The 18504-nt window shown below is 35.1% G+C and overlaps 1 protein-coding gene across 1 annotated transcript in view; it reads right to left on the reverse strand.

Annotated features, from left to right (window-relative positions):
* RGS6 (regulator of G protein signaling 6) overlaps positions 1-18504 on the reverse strand; it is a 610477-nt gene that overhangs the window by 192421 nt on the left and 399552 nt on the right. Inside the window, 1 exon segment of the mRNA XM_031952584.1 lies at positions 17015-17114. Coding sequence (XP_031808444.1) covers positions 17015-17114 — 100 coding nt within the window.

An 18504-nucleotide genomic window follows, 5' to 3' on the forward strand; every position in this document is an offset into this window, starting at 1 on the left:
TGTTTGTTACCACAAAAGGAGCTGTCACAAAGATTTATTTTGCACATATGGGTTCTCTTCCCTCCTTTAAGATTTCCTCTCACCAGCTTTCCCAGATTCTGTCTGAGCTGGGCTGAACAACTTTTCTACCCCATTGAGACTGATCTTTCTTGAAGTTTTTTCATGCTATCTTGAAGTGAAGAATGGTTTCATTCCATCAAACTCTATCCAGAGGCTTGGTTTCATGTGTTTTTCTAGGGAAACTGGGAGAGCTGTAGCTTCTGGGCTCTACTCTGCCTTCTTGGCTCCATCCATGGAAAGATGACTACATTCTTAAAGACAGTTGTTAAATCCACTCTTTCCTTGGATCAACGGTTTATCATCCCTATATTTTAAGATATGGTGTATTTTCTTTAAAATAGTCAGTAACATCTATTTAAAACCATCAGCAAGCATCATATGTAATGGTGATAAACTATAACCATTTCCAATAAGATCAGTAGTAAAACAAGGTTGCCTACTATCACCATTACTATTCAATATTGTATTAGAAATGCTAGCTTTGGCAATAAGAGAAGAAAAGTTGATTAAAGGAATTAGAGTAGGTCATGAGGAAATCGAATTATCACTCTTTGCAGATGATATAGGTATACCTAGATAACCCTAGAGAATCAACTAAAAACTATTAGAAATAATCCACAACTTTAGCAAAGTGGCAGAATACAAAATAAATCCACATAAATCACCAGAATTTTTTTACATCACTAACAAAATGCAATAGCAAGATATAGAGAGAAATTCCAATTAAAATAACTGCAGATAATATAAAATATCTGGGAATCTATCTGCCAAGGGAAAGTCAGGAACTAAATGAACAAAACCATAAAATACTTTCCACACAAATAAAGTCAGATCTAAACAATTGGAAAAATATCAGGTGCTCTTGGATTGGTGGAGTGAATGTAATAAAGATGACAATATTACCTAAACTAATCTATTTATTTAGTGCCATATCAACCAAACTCCCAAGAAACTCTTTTACTGACCTAGGAAAAATATCAACAAAATTCATTTGGAAGAACAAAAGGTCAAGAATTTCCAGGGAATTAATGAAAAAATGCAAATGAAGGTGATCTAGCTGTACCAGATCTAAAATTGTATTATAGAGCAGCAGTCATCAAAACCATTTGGTACTGGCTAAGAAATAGAGTAGTTGATCAATGAAATAGGCTAGGTTCACAGGATAAACTAGTCAATAACTATAGCAATCTAGTGTTTGACAAAACCAAAGACCCCAGCTTTTGGGATAAGAATTCACTATTTGACAAAAACTGCTGAGAAAATTGGAAACTAGTATGGCAGAAACTAGACAATGACTCACAACTAACACTATATACCAAGATAAGATCAAAATGAGTTCATGATCTAGACATAAAGAATAATATTATAAACAAATTAGAAGAATAAAGGACAGTTTACTTCTTAGATCTGTGGAGGAGGAAGGAATTTGTGGCCAAAGAAGAACTAAAGATCATTATTGATCACAAAACAGATAATTTGATTATTTTAAGTTAAAAAGTTTTTTATGCAAACAAAACTAATGCAGACAAGATTAGAAGAGAAGCAATAAACTGGAAAAACTTTTTTACATTCAAAGGTTTTGATAAAGAATTAATTTCTAAAATATATAGAGAATTGACTCAAATTTATAAGAATTCAAGTCATTCTCCAATTGATAAATGATCAAAGGATATGAACAGATAATTTTCAGATGAAGAAATTGAAACTATTTTTAGTCATATGACAAGGTGCTCTAAATAACAATTGATCAGAAAAATGCAAATTAAGACAACTCTGAAATACTACCATATACCTCTTAGATTGGCTAAGATGACAGGAAAAGATAATGACAAATGTTGGAGGGGATGTGGGAAAAGTGGGACACTAATACATTGTTGGTGGAACTGTGAATGGATCCAACCATTCTGGAGAGCAATTTGAAACTATGCTCAAAAAGTTATCAAACTGTGCATACCCTTTGATCCAGCAGTGTTTCTACTGGGTTTATATCCCAATGAGATTTTAGTGGCAAGAAAGTAGAAACTGAATGGATGCCCATCAATTGGAGAATGGCTGAATAAATTATGGTATATGAATGTTATGGAATATTATTGTTCTGTAAGAAATGACCAGCAGGATGATTTCAGAGAGGCCTGGAGAGATCTACATTAACTGATGCTAAGTGAAATGAACAGAACCAGGAAATCACTGTACATGGCAACAAGAAGACTGTACAATGGTCAATTCTGATGGATGTGGCTCTCTTCAACAATGAGATGATTCAAACCAGTTCCAATTGTTCAGTGATAAAGAGAGCCATCTACACCCAGAGAGAAGACTGTGGGAACTAAATGTGGTTCACAACATAGTGTTTTCACTTTTTGTTCGGTTTGATTTGATTTTTCTTGTGCAGCACAATAATTGTATAAGTATGTTTGCCTACATTAGATTTAAAACATTTCTACCATGTTTAACATATATTGGACTAATTGTCTTCTAGGAGAGGGCATGAAGGAAAGGAAAGAAAATTGGAATACAAGTGTTTGCAAGGGTTAATGTTGAAGAATTGTCTATGCATATGTTTTGAAAAATGAAGCTTTAATAAAAAAAAAGACATGGTCCGGAGACCAAAGTACCATTTCAAATAATATCTCCTAAGCCAGAAGTCCAATTACCAAATTAATTTTTCCCTTCTGCATCCTTTGCCTTCAATAGGCAACAGTGAAAAAATTTGTATCCCCATGATCTTTAGTTTCTTCCTCAACACTATGTAATCTTAGGAAATACTTTTTTTTTAGTATCATAGTATTATTTATGTCCCCATGAAAACCAGAAAAAGATAGCAGTCATCTAAAAGTGAAAGCAGAGGCTGGATTTTTGTCCACAGTATCAAGGTTACTGCAAAAAAGGATTTCTGCATGGGTGAAATCTGGACTGCATGATATGGTCTCCTCCAACTCTTGATTCTGTGATTTCATGTATATAATTTACCTATTCTTGTATAATTCTGAATAAATTATGATGTCTTTTTTTACTTTGTTTTGCCTTGCCATCCACTTTATCAGGATATCAATTGGTTTTTGACGATGATGATATCAAATTCAATATTTTAAAATAGTAGCAATTATCTATTTCAATTTTTTGTGGGTCCATGGACCTTGGATACATAAATGTCCAAATACCCCAGGCACATATCACAATTATGAATGAGGGGAAAGTGAACATTTTCAGGTAAAAAATGACATCTGATAGGAATAATGAGGTTTTCATATACAGGATAAATCTGACAGGTGTTGGATATGATTGCCATAACCCCTATGTCACAGTCCCTTGATGAACATTTACAATTTGCAATAGCCTTGACCATACAGTAGCACACATGCCTTTCTATTCCCTGGTCACTCACAGCCACAGAGCTCTGCCAATCTCTGCAGTAATTTTCACAGCAATAAACACTTCAGCCTCTTGCAATAAATTGCTTAGTTGATGTTTTGCTAAATAACATCTTCCCACTTTCTACTTTGTCAGTCAATAGCTTTTCCTCTGGGTCCTGTAATAAAAACCTTAAAAAAAAAAAAGAACCCTGCCTCTACCCTTTAACTTCTTTCCATTTATTTTATCTGATCTTCTGAACTCACAGAAAATCCCCAGTTGTCAATTTACCTTACAAATAAATTAAATGAGCAAATATAAGTAAAGGGCATTATGGCATAGTAGATCCAAAACCTGTCCCATACTGGCCATGTGATCCTCATAAGACACTTAACCTTACTTGCCTCTGGTACCTTTAATAATATAATTTGAATAACAAATGTGAATCTTCACCAGTAAAGGGAGTTTCCTGATTGGATATGTTATACTAATGTGTGTGTGTACACATACACAATATACAGTCATATGCATATATTTCCATCTATATCATATATGCTTACATATATCTATACTTATATATGTGTCTATACATGCTTCTATTGATTTCTATATATATATACAAGTGTGTGTGCATAGATGCATACATACACATATATAACTAGTCCTTACATATTTTTCTACATTGTATTTTATTGCAATTATTTAATTACATATAGTGGCTGGTTATTAAGCATTAGGGATATGTATATATAAAATATTTTAATGACAATAATATAGCTATATACCAACAATTCATTCATTTCTCTCCATTAACTCCTGTGAAGATTGAAATTCTTCTTAATCTTAGTAGATAGTTATGACCAAAAAAATCATCACTTGCTAGCCAACTTTTTAGTGATAGTCCTCTCCAATTTAAGTGAGTGAAACTGTTTTGCAGACCACAAAATTCAGTTCTTCATTATTGTTGTTCAGTCATTTCTATCATGTCTAACTCTTGTTGATCCCATTTGGGACTTTCTTAGCAAATATACTAGCATGGTTTGCCCTTTCCTTCTCCGGTTCATTTTACAGATAAGGAAACTGAGGCAAACAGGGTAAAATGAATAACCTAACATCACGCAGTTAGTAAGTATCTGGGACCAGATTTGAATTTATCTTTCTAATTCCAGGCCCAGCTGGAATTAGAATCCACTGTGCTATCTAGCTGCCCTTGTCTTTCATTATACCCATTCCGGTTTCCTAGGATCTGCAGAGTTCACAATCCTATAGCCTGCAAGATCCCAGGATGTCTGGCAAGCTATGATAGAGTGTATGAATATACAGTTATCCCTTCCACATTGAAGAGGTTAAGGGTATGGTACTCCTGTGATCTAGAAGATCCACATAAAATTTTTTGTCCCTTCCTTCATATTAGAGAAATAGTTTGAATTATTATGTTATTAAAAGATAAAATGTTTACAATACATTTTATAACAAAATACATATATTTTATGCATTTCTGTTTTTCTAAACCTTTTCTGTGTTGCCAGCTGAATTGTTTATCAATTGCAGCTGCCACAAAACTTCCCCAAAATTCTCATTTAATTTCTTATGCCGAACCTCAATACATTGAAAGCACAAAGAAGAAAGTCACAATGTGGAAGGCTAACTGTAATCTCATAATAGAAAAACAAGAGAAGGGTCATATTTATTCACTATTTTCATATTTATAAAACTCTTTTCTCTCAAGAACACTTGGAGCTAATGATTTAAGCATTAATGGATAATTTTAAAGATCAAGATGATGACCCTCAAAGAGACTTGTTGTTAATGGTAAATCATCTATTTAGGGTCATACAGGTAGCAAATATAGAAGCTTGGTAATTCACAACTGACTCTTCCTGCAATACAATACTGCAGGTTAAACCTGGAAAGGTTGTCTCATATATTTCTAAAAGCAGAAGAAACACAAAGGATGGAGGAAAGATTGATATCTTCAGGGGATTCTATTAAAGGGCTTTTGACACAGCTGTTCCTTCTTCCTATCATTTGCACAAGAATCAAAAAGATGTTGAGGCTGAGAAAACTATAGGGTCACAGGCTCCATCAATAAATTCTATCTTATACACATCATATTAGCAAAGATGATATAAAAAGAAAATAAGTGACAATTATTGGAAGGGTTTTGGGAAGGCCAGCATACTAATGTACTGTTGGTGGAGCTGTGAATCGATCCAGCCACTCTCCCAAAAGCAATTTTGGAACAGTTACTAAACTGTGAATTTCCTTTTGCCCAATGATACCACTATTAGCCAGATAATTTAAGGGGGCAAAGAAAGAGGGAGATGCCCCATATCTACAGAACATTTACTGCTGTACTTTTTGTGGTAGCAAAAACTTGGAAAATAAGATTGTATCAATCAATTGGCAGCTAATTGATTCTGTGGACAGAGTTCAAATCCCACCTCAGACACTTATTATCTGTGTTGTTGGGGCAATCCACTTAATCCCTATTTGTCTCAGTTCCTCATCTGTAAATATGGAGACACACAGGAGAAGAAAATGACAAATCATTCCAGTATCTTTACCAAGAAAACCCCAAATGGAGTCACAAAGAATTGTATATATATTTTAAAGAAACTGTATATGTGATTCACAGTTTCATGTCTAATCTTTGTTTTCTGTTCTTTATATATTGAAATATTATCAATTGTTGTCATTTCTCAGGTTCAAATGAATAAAAATCAAAAAAAATTTTAAAAATAAAAATAAAAAATTTCTAAAGCTGTAAAACAAAAAAAGGCATGACAAAGACATCAAACAATGAAACCCAGTGACTTTTTTGGAGCCCTGTCCTCAGTTCATAATAATAATGCATTACTTTTCTGTAATCTTTTATAATATACAAACCTCTTTCACATGGGCAATCCAATTTGATTCTCATGACAACTCTCTGGCAGCCTCTGATTCATATTAAGAGAGTCAAGAACATTTGCAATTTTTTCCTCAATTCATGTTTTATTTTTTTCCAGTTACATGTAAAACAAATTTTAAACATTTGTTTGAAAAGTTTTGCATTCCAGATAGCCTCCCTTTCTTTCCACCTCACCCCCTGCATTCATAACATATGAAGTTATGAAAAACATTTCTGTTGGAATCTTTACAAAGTGTTAAGTCATTAGAGTTGATAGAGACAATAATTATATAATTTAGCATGGTTCAGTATGATTGATCTGATCCTACAAGGAGATGTTATGGGCCAGAACTTGAAACAAGGTACTAAATACAACTGATAGAAACAATGCTTGTGTTCACACCTTTAGAGAGCTCATATAAGCAAGAAGTATTTAAGTACTCATTGGAGTTCACCAGTTTGAGAGATTTCAGGGTTTAGTACGAGATATCCGAATTCACACCTCCCTTGAAGCTGTCAGGGCCAGAGAGCACTCTGGGAGAAACCCATAATCCCACTCTCTCAGAAGAGATCATATATAAGAAACAGACAGAGGCTCTTTCGGGGAGTTGAGCTGAAAACATTGAGAGGGGAGCGTCAAGTCAGTTCAGGAGAAGCCCTCTCTCGGAGGCACAACCAGATTCACTTCATCTCACACAGATGTGGTGGCTGGGCTCCTGCACTTTCCCCACTGAGACCAAGGTTGGTCTGAAAGGCTCTCCAGAAAGCTGCCCAGCCCCAGGCAAGGAGGTGCTGGCTGGAGGCTGAAGAAAACAGAGGCAGAAACAAGGGACAATCTGCAAGAGCTCTTGGAACCAAGCAGAGAGATAGACCTCTGAGCTAATTGGGTCCAAGGAAAGAGATAAAAAATAAAGATCTGAACTTCTATCACCTGGCTGCGTTTGAGGTAATTATTACTTTTAACTGAAACTAAGGATGCCTCCAGAAAACCTCCCCGAGAAACCTCCTCTCAGAGAGAACCATTATTATTTTAAAGAAAAAGAACACCACACATTTCCATAAAAGTCATGTAAATTAAAGCACAGATCTCCTCCCCCCAAAAAAACTTTCGAAAATAAAGTAAAAAAAAAAAAAAACCAGTATACTTCAATCTGTATTGAGACACAATAAGTTCTTTCTCTGGGTATGGATAGCATTTTTCATTATATATCCTTCAGAGTAATCCTGGATAAGTTTATCGCTGAGATTAGCAAAGCTATTCATAGCTGACCATCCCACAACATTGCTGTTACTTTGCATACAGTATATTTCACTTTGCACGAACTCATGGAGAAATTTAGAGGTTTTCCTGAGAGCATCCTGTGTATCATTTCCCATAGAACAATAATATTTCATCACAAACACATAACATAACTTACTCATCTATTCCCTAACCAATGGGCATCCCCTCAATTTCTGACACTTCATCCTGAGAAAAGAGCTGCTATAAATATTTTTGTATACATAGGTCCCTTTCCCAGTAAAAAATATTAATCTCTTTTGGGATATATGTCCAGCAGTAGTATTATTAGGTCAAAGGGTATGTATGATTTATAGTCCTTTGGGCATGGTTTCAATCAGTCTTACAGAATGGTTGAATCAGTTCACAATTCTACCAACAATGCATCCAGAGCATATAAATTTTAATCTTGGCTCTGTAGTTTCTTATTTGAGTGACTCTGGGAAAGTAACAACATTTCTGAGACTCAGTTTCTTCCTCTGGAAGAACAGAGTATTATAGTAGCTAATCTCTACGGTCCCTTCCAACTTGAGAACTATGATTCCATGACCTCTACTTTACAGATGAGGAAACTGAGCCCCAGAATCTCAAAGTTACTTATCCAATTTCACAGTTATCAAGCTGAGTAAATTGATTTTAAATCTTACTATGATTACAATGCTTAAATGTGCATTCTGCTATTGACTTACATAAAAATGTGAAAAGCATTAGCAATTTTTAGCCTTTTGTGGTATATATATATATGTATACTATATATATAATATACATATATATATATATGTATATTTTATATATATATAGTATACATACATATATATATGTATTTTGGCGAGGCATATAATAGAGGAGAAATGAAATGAAGGAAAAGGAAACAGGCACATTGATATAAACTGTACATTTCTGTATCAGTAGAAATTTCCACAGGAAGAGTGGAGGAATGTAAATGCTAGTGGAATGGGTGATAGGGATTTCACAAATAGTATATAGATAATTTTGATAGTTGATGGAGATGAAGCATTAATTGACAGGTGAGAGAAGAGAGGCTCAAGGTCCAGAGGTTGTAAGAAGGAATATGAAATATCAGAGAAATAAGACCTATTTTGTTTGACCCCAGAGAGGAGAAGCAGGACCAATGAGAAATGCTAACAGGTAGGCAATTGTTTCAATATAACAATTAATTTGAGCTGTCCTAAAATGGATCTACTGGTGAGGAAGTGAGTTTCTGTTCACCAGTACTATTCAACCAAAAGCTGTTTGGATGACCACTTGATAGGCATATAGTATGGAATATTCCTATTCAGACAATGGCTAAAATAGACTTTGAGATTACTTTGAACTCCTGGATCTTCTGCATGTAGTAGAATAAGAACATTAGCGTTAGAGTTGGAGTTACTGAGGGTAGGTGAAACACACAGGGCAGTTATCTAGTTAGAAGCTAGTTTAATATCCACAAGGCAGCTAGGTGATACAGTAGTTAAAGCATCAGATCTGGATTCAAGAAGACCTGAGTTCAAATGTAATCTTGGACATTTAATAGCTGTATGATCCTGGACAAATCACATAATCCTGTTTGCCTCAGTTTCTTCATTTGTAAAATGAGCTGGAGAAGGAAATGGAAAGCCACTCTGGTATTACTACCAAGAAAATCTCAAATGAGGTCACAGAGAGTTGGACAGGACCAAACAACAACAACAACATATCCCTGGAAATGAGCTTTAATGACTCAAAGACCAGGCATGTCAGAGCTTTTCTTTTAATCTCTACAATATAATTGAGCAGCATTTCAGATGTGTTAAGTTATTGAAGTTAACACCATAGCAAAGAAGTGAAAATACTAGATGAATTTAAAGAAAATGTGTTAGTCTGGGTGAGTTACAATCACTATGGAAACTACAACATTTTTCTAATTTAAAACAACATAAAGTAATAAATCCATGAGAGTTTAAAAAAAAACAAAAATAATATTCCATTACTGTTTTTGAATTGTTGAAAAAACAACTTAAGCATAATCCTAAAAGTATAAGATCAATTAAACATTTATTAAGTGCCTATTATATTTGAGGTAGTATACATATTATTGGGAATACAAGACAAAAACAAAGCCATTCTTATTCCCAAGAAGCTTACAACTTATGGCAATGGTGGTGGTGGAGGAAATATGATATCTGCTTACAGGTAGGCAAGAAATGCAACACAAAATGATTTTGAAGAAAAAACAAAATGATTTTGAAAAGAAAAAAAGGTTGTCACAAAATAATAACAACATACTAAATGAAATGAACATTTAAATGAATATTAAGTAAATAAATAAATAAAAATGTGTATAACACACATCTAGATGGTAATTTTCTTGAGTCCATATATTAATAGCTACTGCCTTTTTGATAGTATATGATATATGAGTCTATATAATAATAATAATAATTGATGTTTATATGTTGTCTTAGAGTATGCAAAGTATTTTACATATAACAACTTTCACTTTAGTCTCAAAACAACCTTTCAATAGCAGATGATATTATCGTGGTGAATATTTTGTCAATTTGGTATTTAGGTCACACAATAAATAGAGCCCCAGGCCTAGAATCAGGAAGATTCACTTTCCTGAGTTCAATTCTGGCCTCAGATACTTATTACTTGGGTAATCCTGGGCAAATCATTTAACCCTGTTTGTCTCCCTTTTTGTAAAATGAGCTAGAAAAGAAAACGGCAAACCACTCTAGTGTCTTTGCCAACAAAAACCCATAAAGAGTTGGACACAACTTAAACTATTAAATAACAACAACAATTTAACCAATTAGAATATTGATTTCAGAGAGATGAAGTGGCTCCCAAAGTGGTCACATAGCTGGTAAATATCTGAAGTGACAGCCCTTCCCAATCCCATATGTGTCATAACACAGACTTAGGAAGGTTCGAAATAATAAGAGCTAATGTAATGAAACATGGAACATGCAACAAGACAAAACAAAACAAAGCAAAACAAGCCAACTTTATTAACAAGCCACACTTAGAATGAGAAGAGCAGTTAGGGAGAATTGTGGAAACAGATCAGGTCCATTGGGATCTGGATAGAATCAGGAATATTCTGGTTCCTTGAAGGAGATTGGGGGACCTTTCCACCAAAGCCCAGTGACTTTTTACAGGTTTTTTTATAAGAGTCTAACAGGAGCAGGAATTGGGGAAAAGAAACAAAGAGCCTGGACTTAGGGACAAGAAAGACTCCTGGGAAATTGGTGGCTAGTTGATATTTAAAGTTCCAGCTGGCTGATTATGGGAAAGGGGCTTTGGGTTATTACTGCTAGCCTTACTATGACAGAATAACTCAAGGGGTTTTTGACTTTTGTCTTTTAGCCTTTTGGGGAGGGGGAAGGAAGAATTCTCCCTTTATTCAGATGAGGAGGGGATATTGCTGGGGTCTTCACAGATTTGAACCCAGGGATTCTTGATTTTAAGTATTATACTCTGACCACTATTTAGCCATTGCTCAAAACAGTTTTGGGAATGATTTCTTCTTTGGGTATTGTCTTCAGAGCTAGTTTATAAGCCATGTAAGAAAATTAGTATAATTTCTTTAACATCACATCTCATTTTTGAGAAATGAAATCATTCCCCTCTTGTTTGCTAAATTTGGCTTTGAATGACTTTTGGTTGTGCCTAAACTTTAGTTCAGCCTCAAAGAGCAAACTTTGCCACCGATGGGGATATTCAATAAGAATGAAACACCATGTCTGTTAGCTGCTCTCCCAAGATATGGAATTCTATAAATAGTCTGAGCAACACAACATTAGAATGAGTGGTAGCCTGGGTGCTGCTTTGGAGAGGGTAATATTTACTTGCCTTTTCTAAGTTTGGGCCATTTTGTTTAAAAAAATTAACCACAATTCATATACTATAAATTAACTGGTTAAGCCCTTGAGCCCAAAAAAAGATGGTATTAAAAAGAATGGTTAATTTAGCTATATTGGGATTCATATCAACTAAATTTATGATTTATGATTATTAAATCATTTAGGCTGACTATACTTGAATAATCATGTTATATGAGCTTTTAAGAGTCATACCATCATAATTATACATATATATACAGAATCTTTTTCCTTTAATACATTTTGGGGAGAAAGTGTTTGCAAGTGCATTCTTATTCTTCCTTTCTATGGCTCCCATTCCCAGACACTCTTCCTCTTTCCTTTCATTTATAGAACAATAAACTAAATTTTACGCAAATTATAAATAAAACATTGGTGTACACTGAACCATTCTTCTAATTCCTCTGCTTCTTACTTAAGATCTAACAAAAGTCAAGAAGAAGAAAAATGGGGACGAAATTTCTTGTAACTTTCAGGTATTTTTAGGAAGGTTCCTATGTTTTTTTCTGGCATGGTAATGGAGATAGAGAAACATGAGAGAAAGACAAAAAATTGCAAGCTGGGGACTCTCTTCATGCTAGAGGAAGGAAGGATGCAAATATTTAAATGCCTACTATGTGCCAGGCACTATGCTAACTGCTTTATAAATATTATCTCCTTTGGTCCTCACAACAACCCTGGGAGGTAAGGGCTATTATTATAGTCAAGGAAACTGGTAGCAGAGAGTAGTTAAGTGACCTGCCCGAAGTCACAAAGCTAACAAGTATCTGAGGCTGGGTTTGAATTCAGGTTTTCCTGATTCCAGGTACAGTATTTAATCTGGAAATAGCATTTACATTTTAATTCAATGAGGGTAGGGGTATGGAAACTATAATTTCAATGGTGTTGTGGGATCATGGAAACTCCTGCTGATGTAGAATTGTAACTTTTTGTTTTAAAGAGAGAATGGAGGAGCTAAGAAGGATTTGGCTCTGAGAGATTGTCATTTATTTGAACATGATCATATAGTACCAATGAATCTGAACTCTCAGATTCAGTCTGAATTCACTTATTTTCAGTTATATCTCACCCTTTGTGAACCCATTTGATTTTTGTTGTTGTTGTTGTTGTTTGTTTTGTTTTGTTTTTGGTAAAGATACTGGAGGAGTTTGCCATTTCCTTCTCTAGCTCTTTTTACAGGTGAAGAAATTGAGGCAAATAGAGTTAAGTGACTTGCTCAGAGTTATACAGCTAGTAAATATCTGAGGCTAGATTTGAACTCTGGATGATGAGTCTTCTTGATTCTAAGTCCAGTGATCTATCTACCCATTGCACCACTTAAGCTATCCAATGAATCTGATGAAAGTCTTAAATTCAAGTTTTCATGTCTTCAAGGACAGCTCTTTATCAATTGTCTATAATTAAACACGAATACTTACATTTTCTTAAATTAGTAGATTTACATAATGTTTTTGTTTTTGCAAGGCAATTGGGGTTACACAACTAATAAGTGTTATGTATCTGAGGTTGGATTTGCACTCAGGCCCTTTTGACTTCAGAGCTCGATCTACTCTCTCCTGAGCTCTATCTACAGTGTCATTTAGCTACCTCTTCCATAATGCTTTTTTAACTGTCCTCTCTGTGATTTATTTTGTTCATTTATAAACTAGAGATAACATTTGACTGTCCTTCCCTTTCCCCTTCTCCAATAGTGACTTTACTCCATACTTTTTTCCTTCTATCCCTTCAAGTTTTAAAAAACTCTGGCTGTTTTTTTTTCTTCCCTCCACTATTCCCAACTATTCCCAGGAAGAATCTGTTAAACTCAATGAATACTAAGATGCTGAATTTCCTAGACCCCTTCCAGGATCTCCACTAGGGCCAAATCTCCATAATGTCCCCACTGAAAAATTGAACTCTACCCCTGGAACCTCCAGGGCATGGACCTCCAGAGTACCTTCACCACATCTCCAAGCATGTCATTGCTTGAGTAACACTCCCTAACCCCATACTTTCCAGCTCTCCCTTCATGTGTTGACCTCCATTGTTAGAATGAAAGATCCTTGAAGGCAGGGACTTTATTGTATCTGTAGTACTAAGTAGAACTAAGGCACAGGGAAAGAAATTAAATTAAATGTCTTATCTCTCTAGCAATCTCAGATACAAATGGCAGACAAAAGCCACTTCTGTCAATACAATATGAAGAGTTCCCTGGTCTGTCAATGCCTAAAAGCTAAAGCTTAGACCCTTGTAGACTGTTCTAAACTTGTTAGAGAGAAGGGTTTTTTAGTTTGTTTATTTTTGAATAGAGGTTCTTGTGGGTTCAGGGTAGATAGATGGTGCAGTGAATAGAGCGCCAGGTCTGAAGTCAGAAAACTCAAATTCCTGAATACAAATCCAGTCTCAGACATTTATTAACTGTATGATCCTGGACAGGTCATTTAACAATGTTTTTGACTCATATGTAAAATGAGCTGGAGAAATGCCAAACCAATCTAGTATCCTTGTCAAGAAATGGACTCAAATGGGATCATGAAGAATTGGACTTGACTGAAATAACTGAAGAGTGAGTGTTTTGTAAGTTCCATTAAAATCATAACACATAGAGTAACCAATAGAGCAGGATTTGGAATACTTGTCTTAATTCTCATTTCAATTCTCTTCCCATGTACTGCATTCTAAGAGGCAATTAAAGAAATACCTCTAAAAGTTTATCATCTTCAAAGGAAACAATAGAGGGGACAAGAAGATCCATTTTCCCATTTTTTGCATTCACAAAACCAAACTGGTTGCCTGGAAGTGACCATTCTTCTCCAGGTCCCCAACATCTCCTCTGTGACACTATCCTAGGATGAATATCTGCCTGTAGCTGGGCTCTGCTATGCAGTCTGACACATTCCTGATGCTGGCATTCTCTGCTGAGGAGAAACCTGGCACTAATGTGAAGTGCTGTAGATAGAGAAGAACAGTCTCTGGCAACAGGAGTGTATGGAGCAGCTTGGGCACCACAGGCCCAAACTGTTCTTGGCTCCAACTCTGGCTCTCTTATCGACTTTTCCAAAAGCCTGGGAGCATTTGAGGATTCCTTTCTTTTATGTTAGAGCTATGAACGCAGGATGCCTTCTCTTTGAGATTAGTATAAGAGGAAGCAGCTGAAATCTGAGCCACTGAAGTGGATGGCAGTATTTCAAGCAACATCTTAGACAGGAATATCAAGGTTATGCTCAGGTGTGATGACTAGACAACTTGGCAAGGGCTGGTTGGCTGGATTATGTTATATTCCTACATCCTGACCTCCTTGATGTATCCTAGGGCAAAGTGTTTTTCAGTAATAATCTAACCACCTACTGTTGGGATGATTACTCTTTTCTTATTGAGCTAGACTAATTGGCTTGCTGTTGCACATTCTATCTCTTTCCCTTTTCCCTCCCCTCTCTCCATCTTTCTCTTTCCCTCCCTTTCTATTTTCTTTCCTTTTCCTTCTTTTTTTCCATGTTCTCGTTAACTTGTTAAACTGTCATCTTTATATTTACACATTTAATTACAGAGGAACTGTTGTGGAGAGTGGGTTCCCTTATTCTCTCCAAGGGGTTTCCACTGGTTACATATATCTCCTATCTAGCTCCATTCAGCTTTTCAGGATAAAACCTTCTATGTTAATGTCAATGCCAAGGTCATCCACTACCAGTTATCCTGTCTTTTGTCCAGCCACTGAACTTCAGTGACTCAGGAAGAGATAGTGAGGCTGTTGATTTTGTGCAACTCTGCCTCACTTAACACCCATGATGTCACTGTTTTTTTTTTTTTTTTGAAAGTGAAGGATGAACAACCCTAAATCTTCCAGTGAAACTACTCCTCTTTCCCCAACAACTCAATTGTAATGGCAAAATCCATCAGGTACAATCCCTGATCTACTGAAGTCATTGGGCAAGCTACTAGCATGATATCCAAGGACAGAAAACATAAATGGTGCAAATAATCCTTATTGTTGTTGTTTTAATTGATTAGTCACATCTGATTCTTCATGACCCCATTTGGAGTTTTCTTGACAAAGATACTAGACTTGCTATTTCCTTCTCCAGCTCATTTTAAATGAAGAACCTGAGGCAAACAGAATTAAGTGATTCCCCCAGGTTCACATAACTAGTAAGTGTCTGAGGTCATATTTGAACTCTGGATCCAGTATTCTATCCACTGCTTTACCTAGCTACCTGAATATTCCTTGGCATTGTTTAAAAAAAAAAAAAGAAACAGGTCAGTGGTTTTATGACCACAACTGGGAACAGAATGCAGGACTATAGATATACTCCTGGGATCTCGTGAATGCAAATGAAAATGTATGGCAGCTGAATTGCTGAGAATTGTGAATCATTTGGCAAGTTCAGAAATCCTAGGGGAAAAAGAAAGCACTATATTTTACTGTAAACTGAGAAAAATCATTTTCTCCCTCAATTAGGAACAGCTGACTTTCTAGTACTTGTCTAAAGGAAAGATATACCAAACAATGTCATACAACTAAAAAAGAAAAGTTCCAAGTTATTATTTTTCATTGCTGAAGGACTACCTCCTAATTACATTATTAAGCATGTATTTTGTCATCTATTCATTAAAATCCACATGTAAAAACTGGTAAGAGCTGCACAACTACAAAGATGTTAAGGATTTTGATGTTAAGGAATACAAAGATATATGAAATATTTTGATTATGTTAAAATGAAAGTGAAATGAAAATATATGGAATTTGAAATAAGAAGTTATTAGTTTGTTTCTGATATTCATCAAAGTTTTAAAAATTAATTTTAAAAACACCCTTAGGAAGGAATGTTTCTTTACTTGTGTAGCTCTCTTACTTTGCCAATCTCCTGATAAGAAGGCTGGTTTATAGATGGTTGGATTTCTCCACATGGGTTAGACAAACAGCAAGATTCTGTTTAGTGTAAATAATGAGTCTCATGAAATGGTCTCATGTATTCAATTTGCACAATTCAAAGTTATAATTATCCAAAATAGGGTAAGTAGTTGCAGGCCAATAGAGATATGCAATTCATACATACATACACACACATATTATATATATATAGAAAGAAAAAAGAAAATAAAAGGAAGGAAAGAAAAGGAGGGAGGAAAGAAAAAAGAAAAAGCAAGAAGGAAAGAAAGAAGGAAGGAAGGAAATAAAAAGGAATGAAATAGAAATGAAGGAAGGAATGAGGGAAGAAAGGAAGGAAAAAAAAGGAAGGAAGGAAGAAAGGGTAAATTTGTTCAAACTAGTTTCATAAATGTATTTAGATGAATAGATTGATGGTCTGGTTATACTGGCTTCATAAATATATATAAATACACAAATTTATATATACAAACACACAATACATAGATAAGCCTTCTTGCTCTTTACCATAAAAAAAATGTAATGATAACTTCAGGACTTGGTCACATTTTTAAGTGAAGATCACCTTGTAAATTATAGCTTTAACTTTTAAAAATTCTCCTCCCTTCAATCCTCCTTCCTCAGTTTTTTTCTATATTAATTTCCAGTTGCTCCTCTATTTTGTAGGTCATGAGTATTTTAGGATGGTTTCTACTTACCTGTGACAACACTGGGGATTTTGGACAGAAAACTCTTTACTGTCCTGATGGGTACCCCGCCTGTCTTATCATCCTGCATTTTTGTAATGATATCTTCAATCTGTAAAGGAACCAGAAGAAGAGCTTTAATTTCTTGGTCTATACAAATGCAGAGCCACATTGCACCCACATAAGAATAAATATATTAATTTGGATGGCAACTTTAGATACACCGCAAAGTTTCCATTGACTTAATCAACTAACAAGTAAATATTGAGAGTCTATTATATGTACATTATTATGCTAAGAACAAAAAGGAAAGAGATATAGCCCAATGGGAAAAAATATAGCCCCCCTAGATTCAAATGCCTGTATAAATAAATGGAGAATTATAAAAGTGATTGGCATATTTGTGGATATATGTGATGGAAGATATATTGTGTAATGAAGTGGTTCCTCTTTCCCAAATTGGAGTTATTTGTATTACAATATGAATGTCCACTTAAAAGCATTAAATTTTTTCCTGCCTTTAAATTTTTTTCTCAATAGTATTTTACTTTTCCAAGTACATGTAAAGATAGTTTTCAACATTCATTTTCCCAAAACTTTGTGTTTTGCAATTTTTCTCCCTGCCTTTCTCACCTCTCTCCTCCTCAAGACAACAAACAATCTGATATAGGTTAAATATATGCTAATTAAAGGTACTAAATTATAAAACATAGCAGGATATCTTGTCAAAAACTAGGTTGCACATTTCTGGGACCATGGAAGCCACAGCTATATTCCAGATCTGACTTCTCATCCCATCCAGTCAATAAAATCTAATGACTCCCCAATACACTAAAACAAAATAAACCCCCTTTTGACACCCAAAGTCTTTCATAGCCCACTCCAACCCTTTCTAGTTTTCTTATATCTTATACCTGCCAATGCACTCTTTGATCTAGTAATATTGGCCTCCTGCCCATTTCAAGAACAAAACTGAAATTCTGGGATTCTTTCCTGTGGATGTCCCTCCTACCTAGAACACTCCTCATCTCTCAGTCCTAATTCCTCTGGCTTCAAATCCCAATTAAATTGAAATTCCTACTTTTTACAGAAAGTCTTTCTTGATCCTTTTTTATTCTAGTGCATTCCTTCTGCTAATTATATCTGCTGTATACAGCTTGTTGGTACCTATTTGTTTGCTTGCTGCCTTTCCCATTAGAATATGAGCTCCATGAAGACAGGAAACCTTCTTGTATCCCCAGTATTGAGCATAATGCCTAATACATAGTAATGCTTATTGCTGTTCAGTCATTTCAGTTGAGTTTAATTCTTTATGAGCCTATTTGATCCTGTTCTTGGCAAAGAAGCTGGAGTGGTTTGCCCTTTCCTACAAAACAGTGAACTCTTCATTTACATATTTTACATAAGGAAACTGAGGCAAAAGGTCACATAGGCCCAAGGTCACACAGCTAATATGTGTTTGAGGTCATAATTGATTGTGTTATTAAAGCTTTTTATTTTCA

The sequence above is a fragment of the Sarcophilus harrisii genome, chromosome 2 (assembly GCF_902635505.1).
Source record: "Sarcophilus harrisii chromosome 2, mSarHar1.11, whole genome shotgun sequence".
Taxonomy (NCBI): Eukaryota; Metazoa; Chordata; class Mammalia; order Dasyuromorphia; family Dasyuridae; genus Sarcophilus; species Sarcophilus harrisii.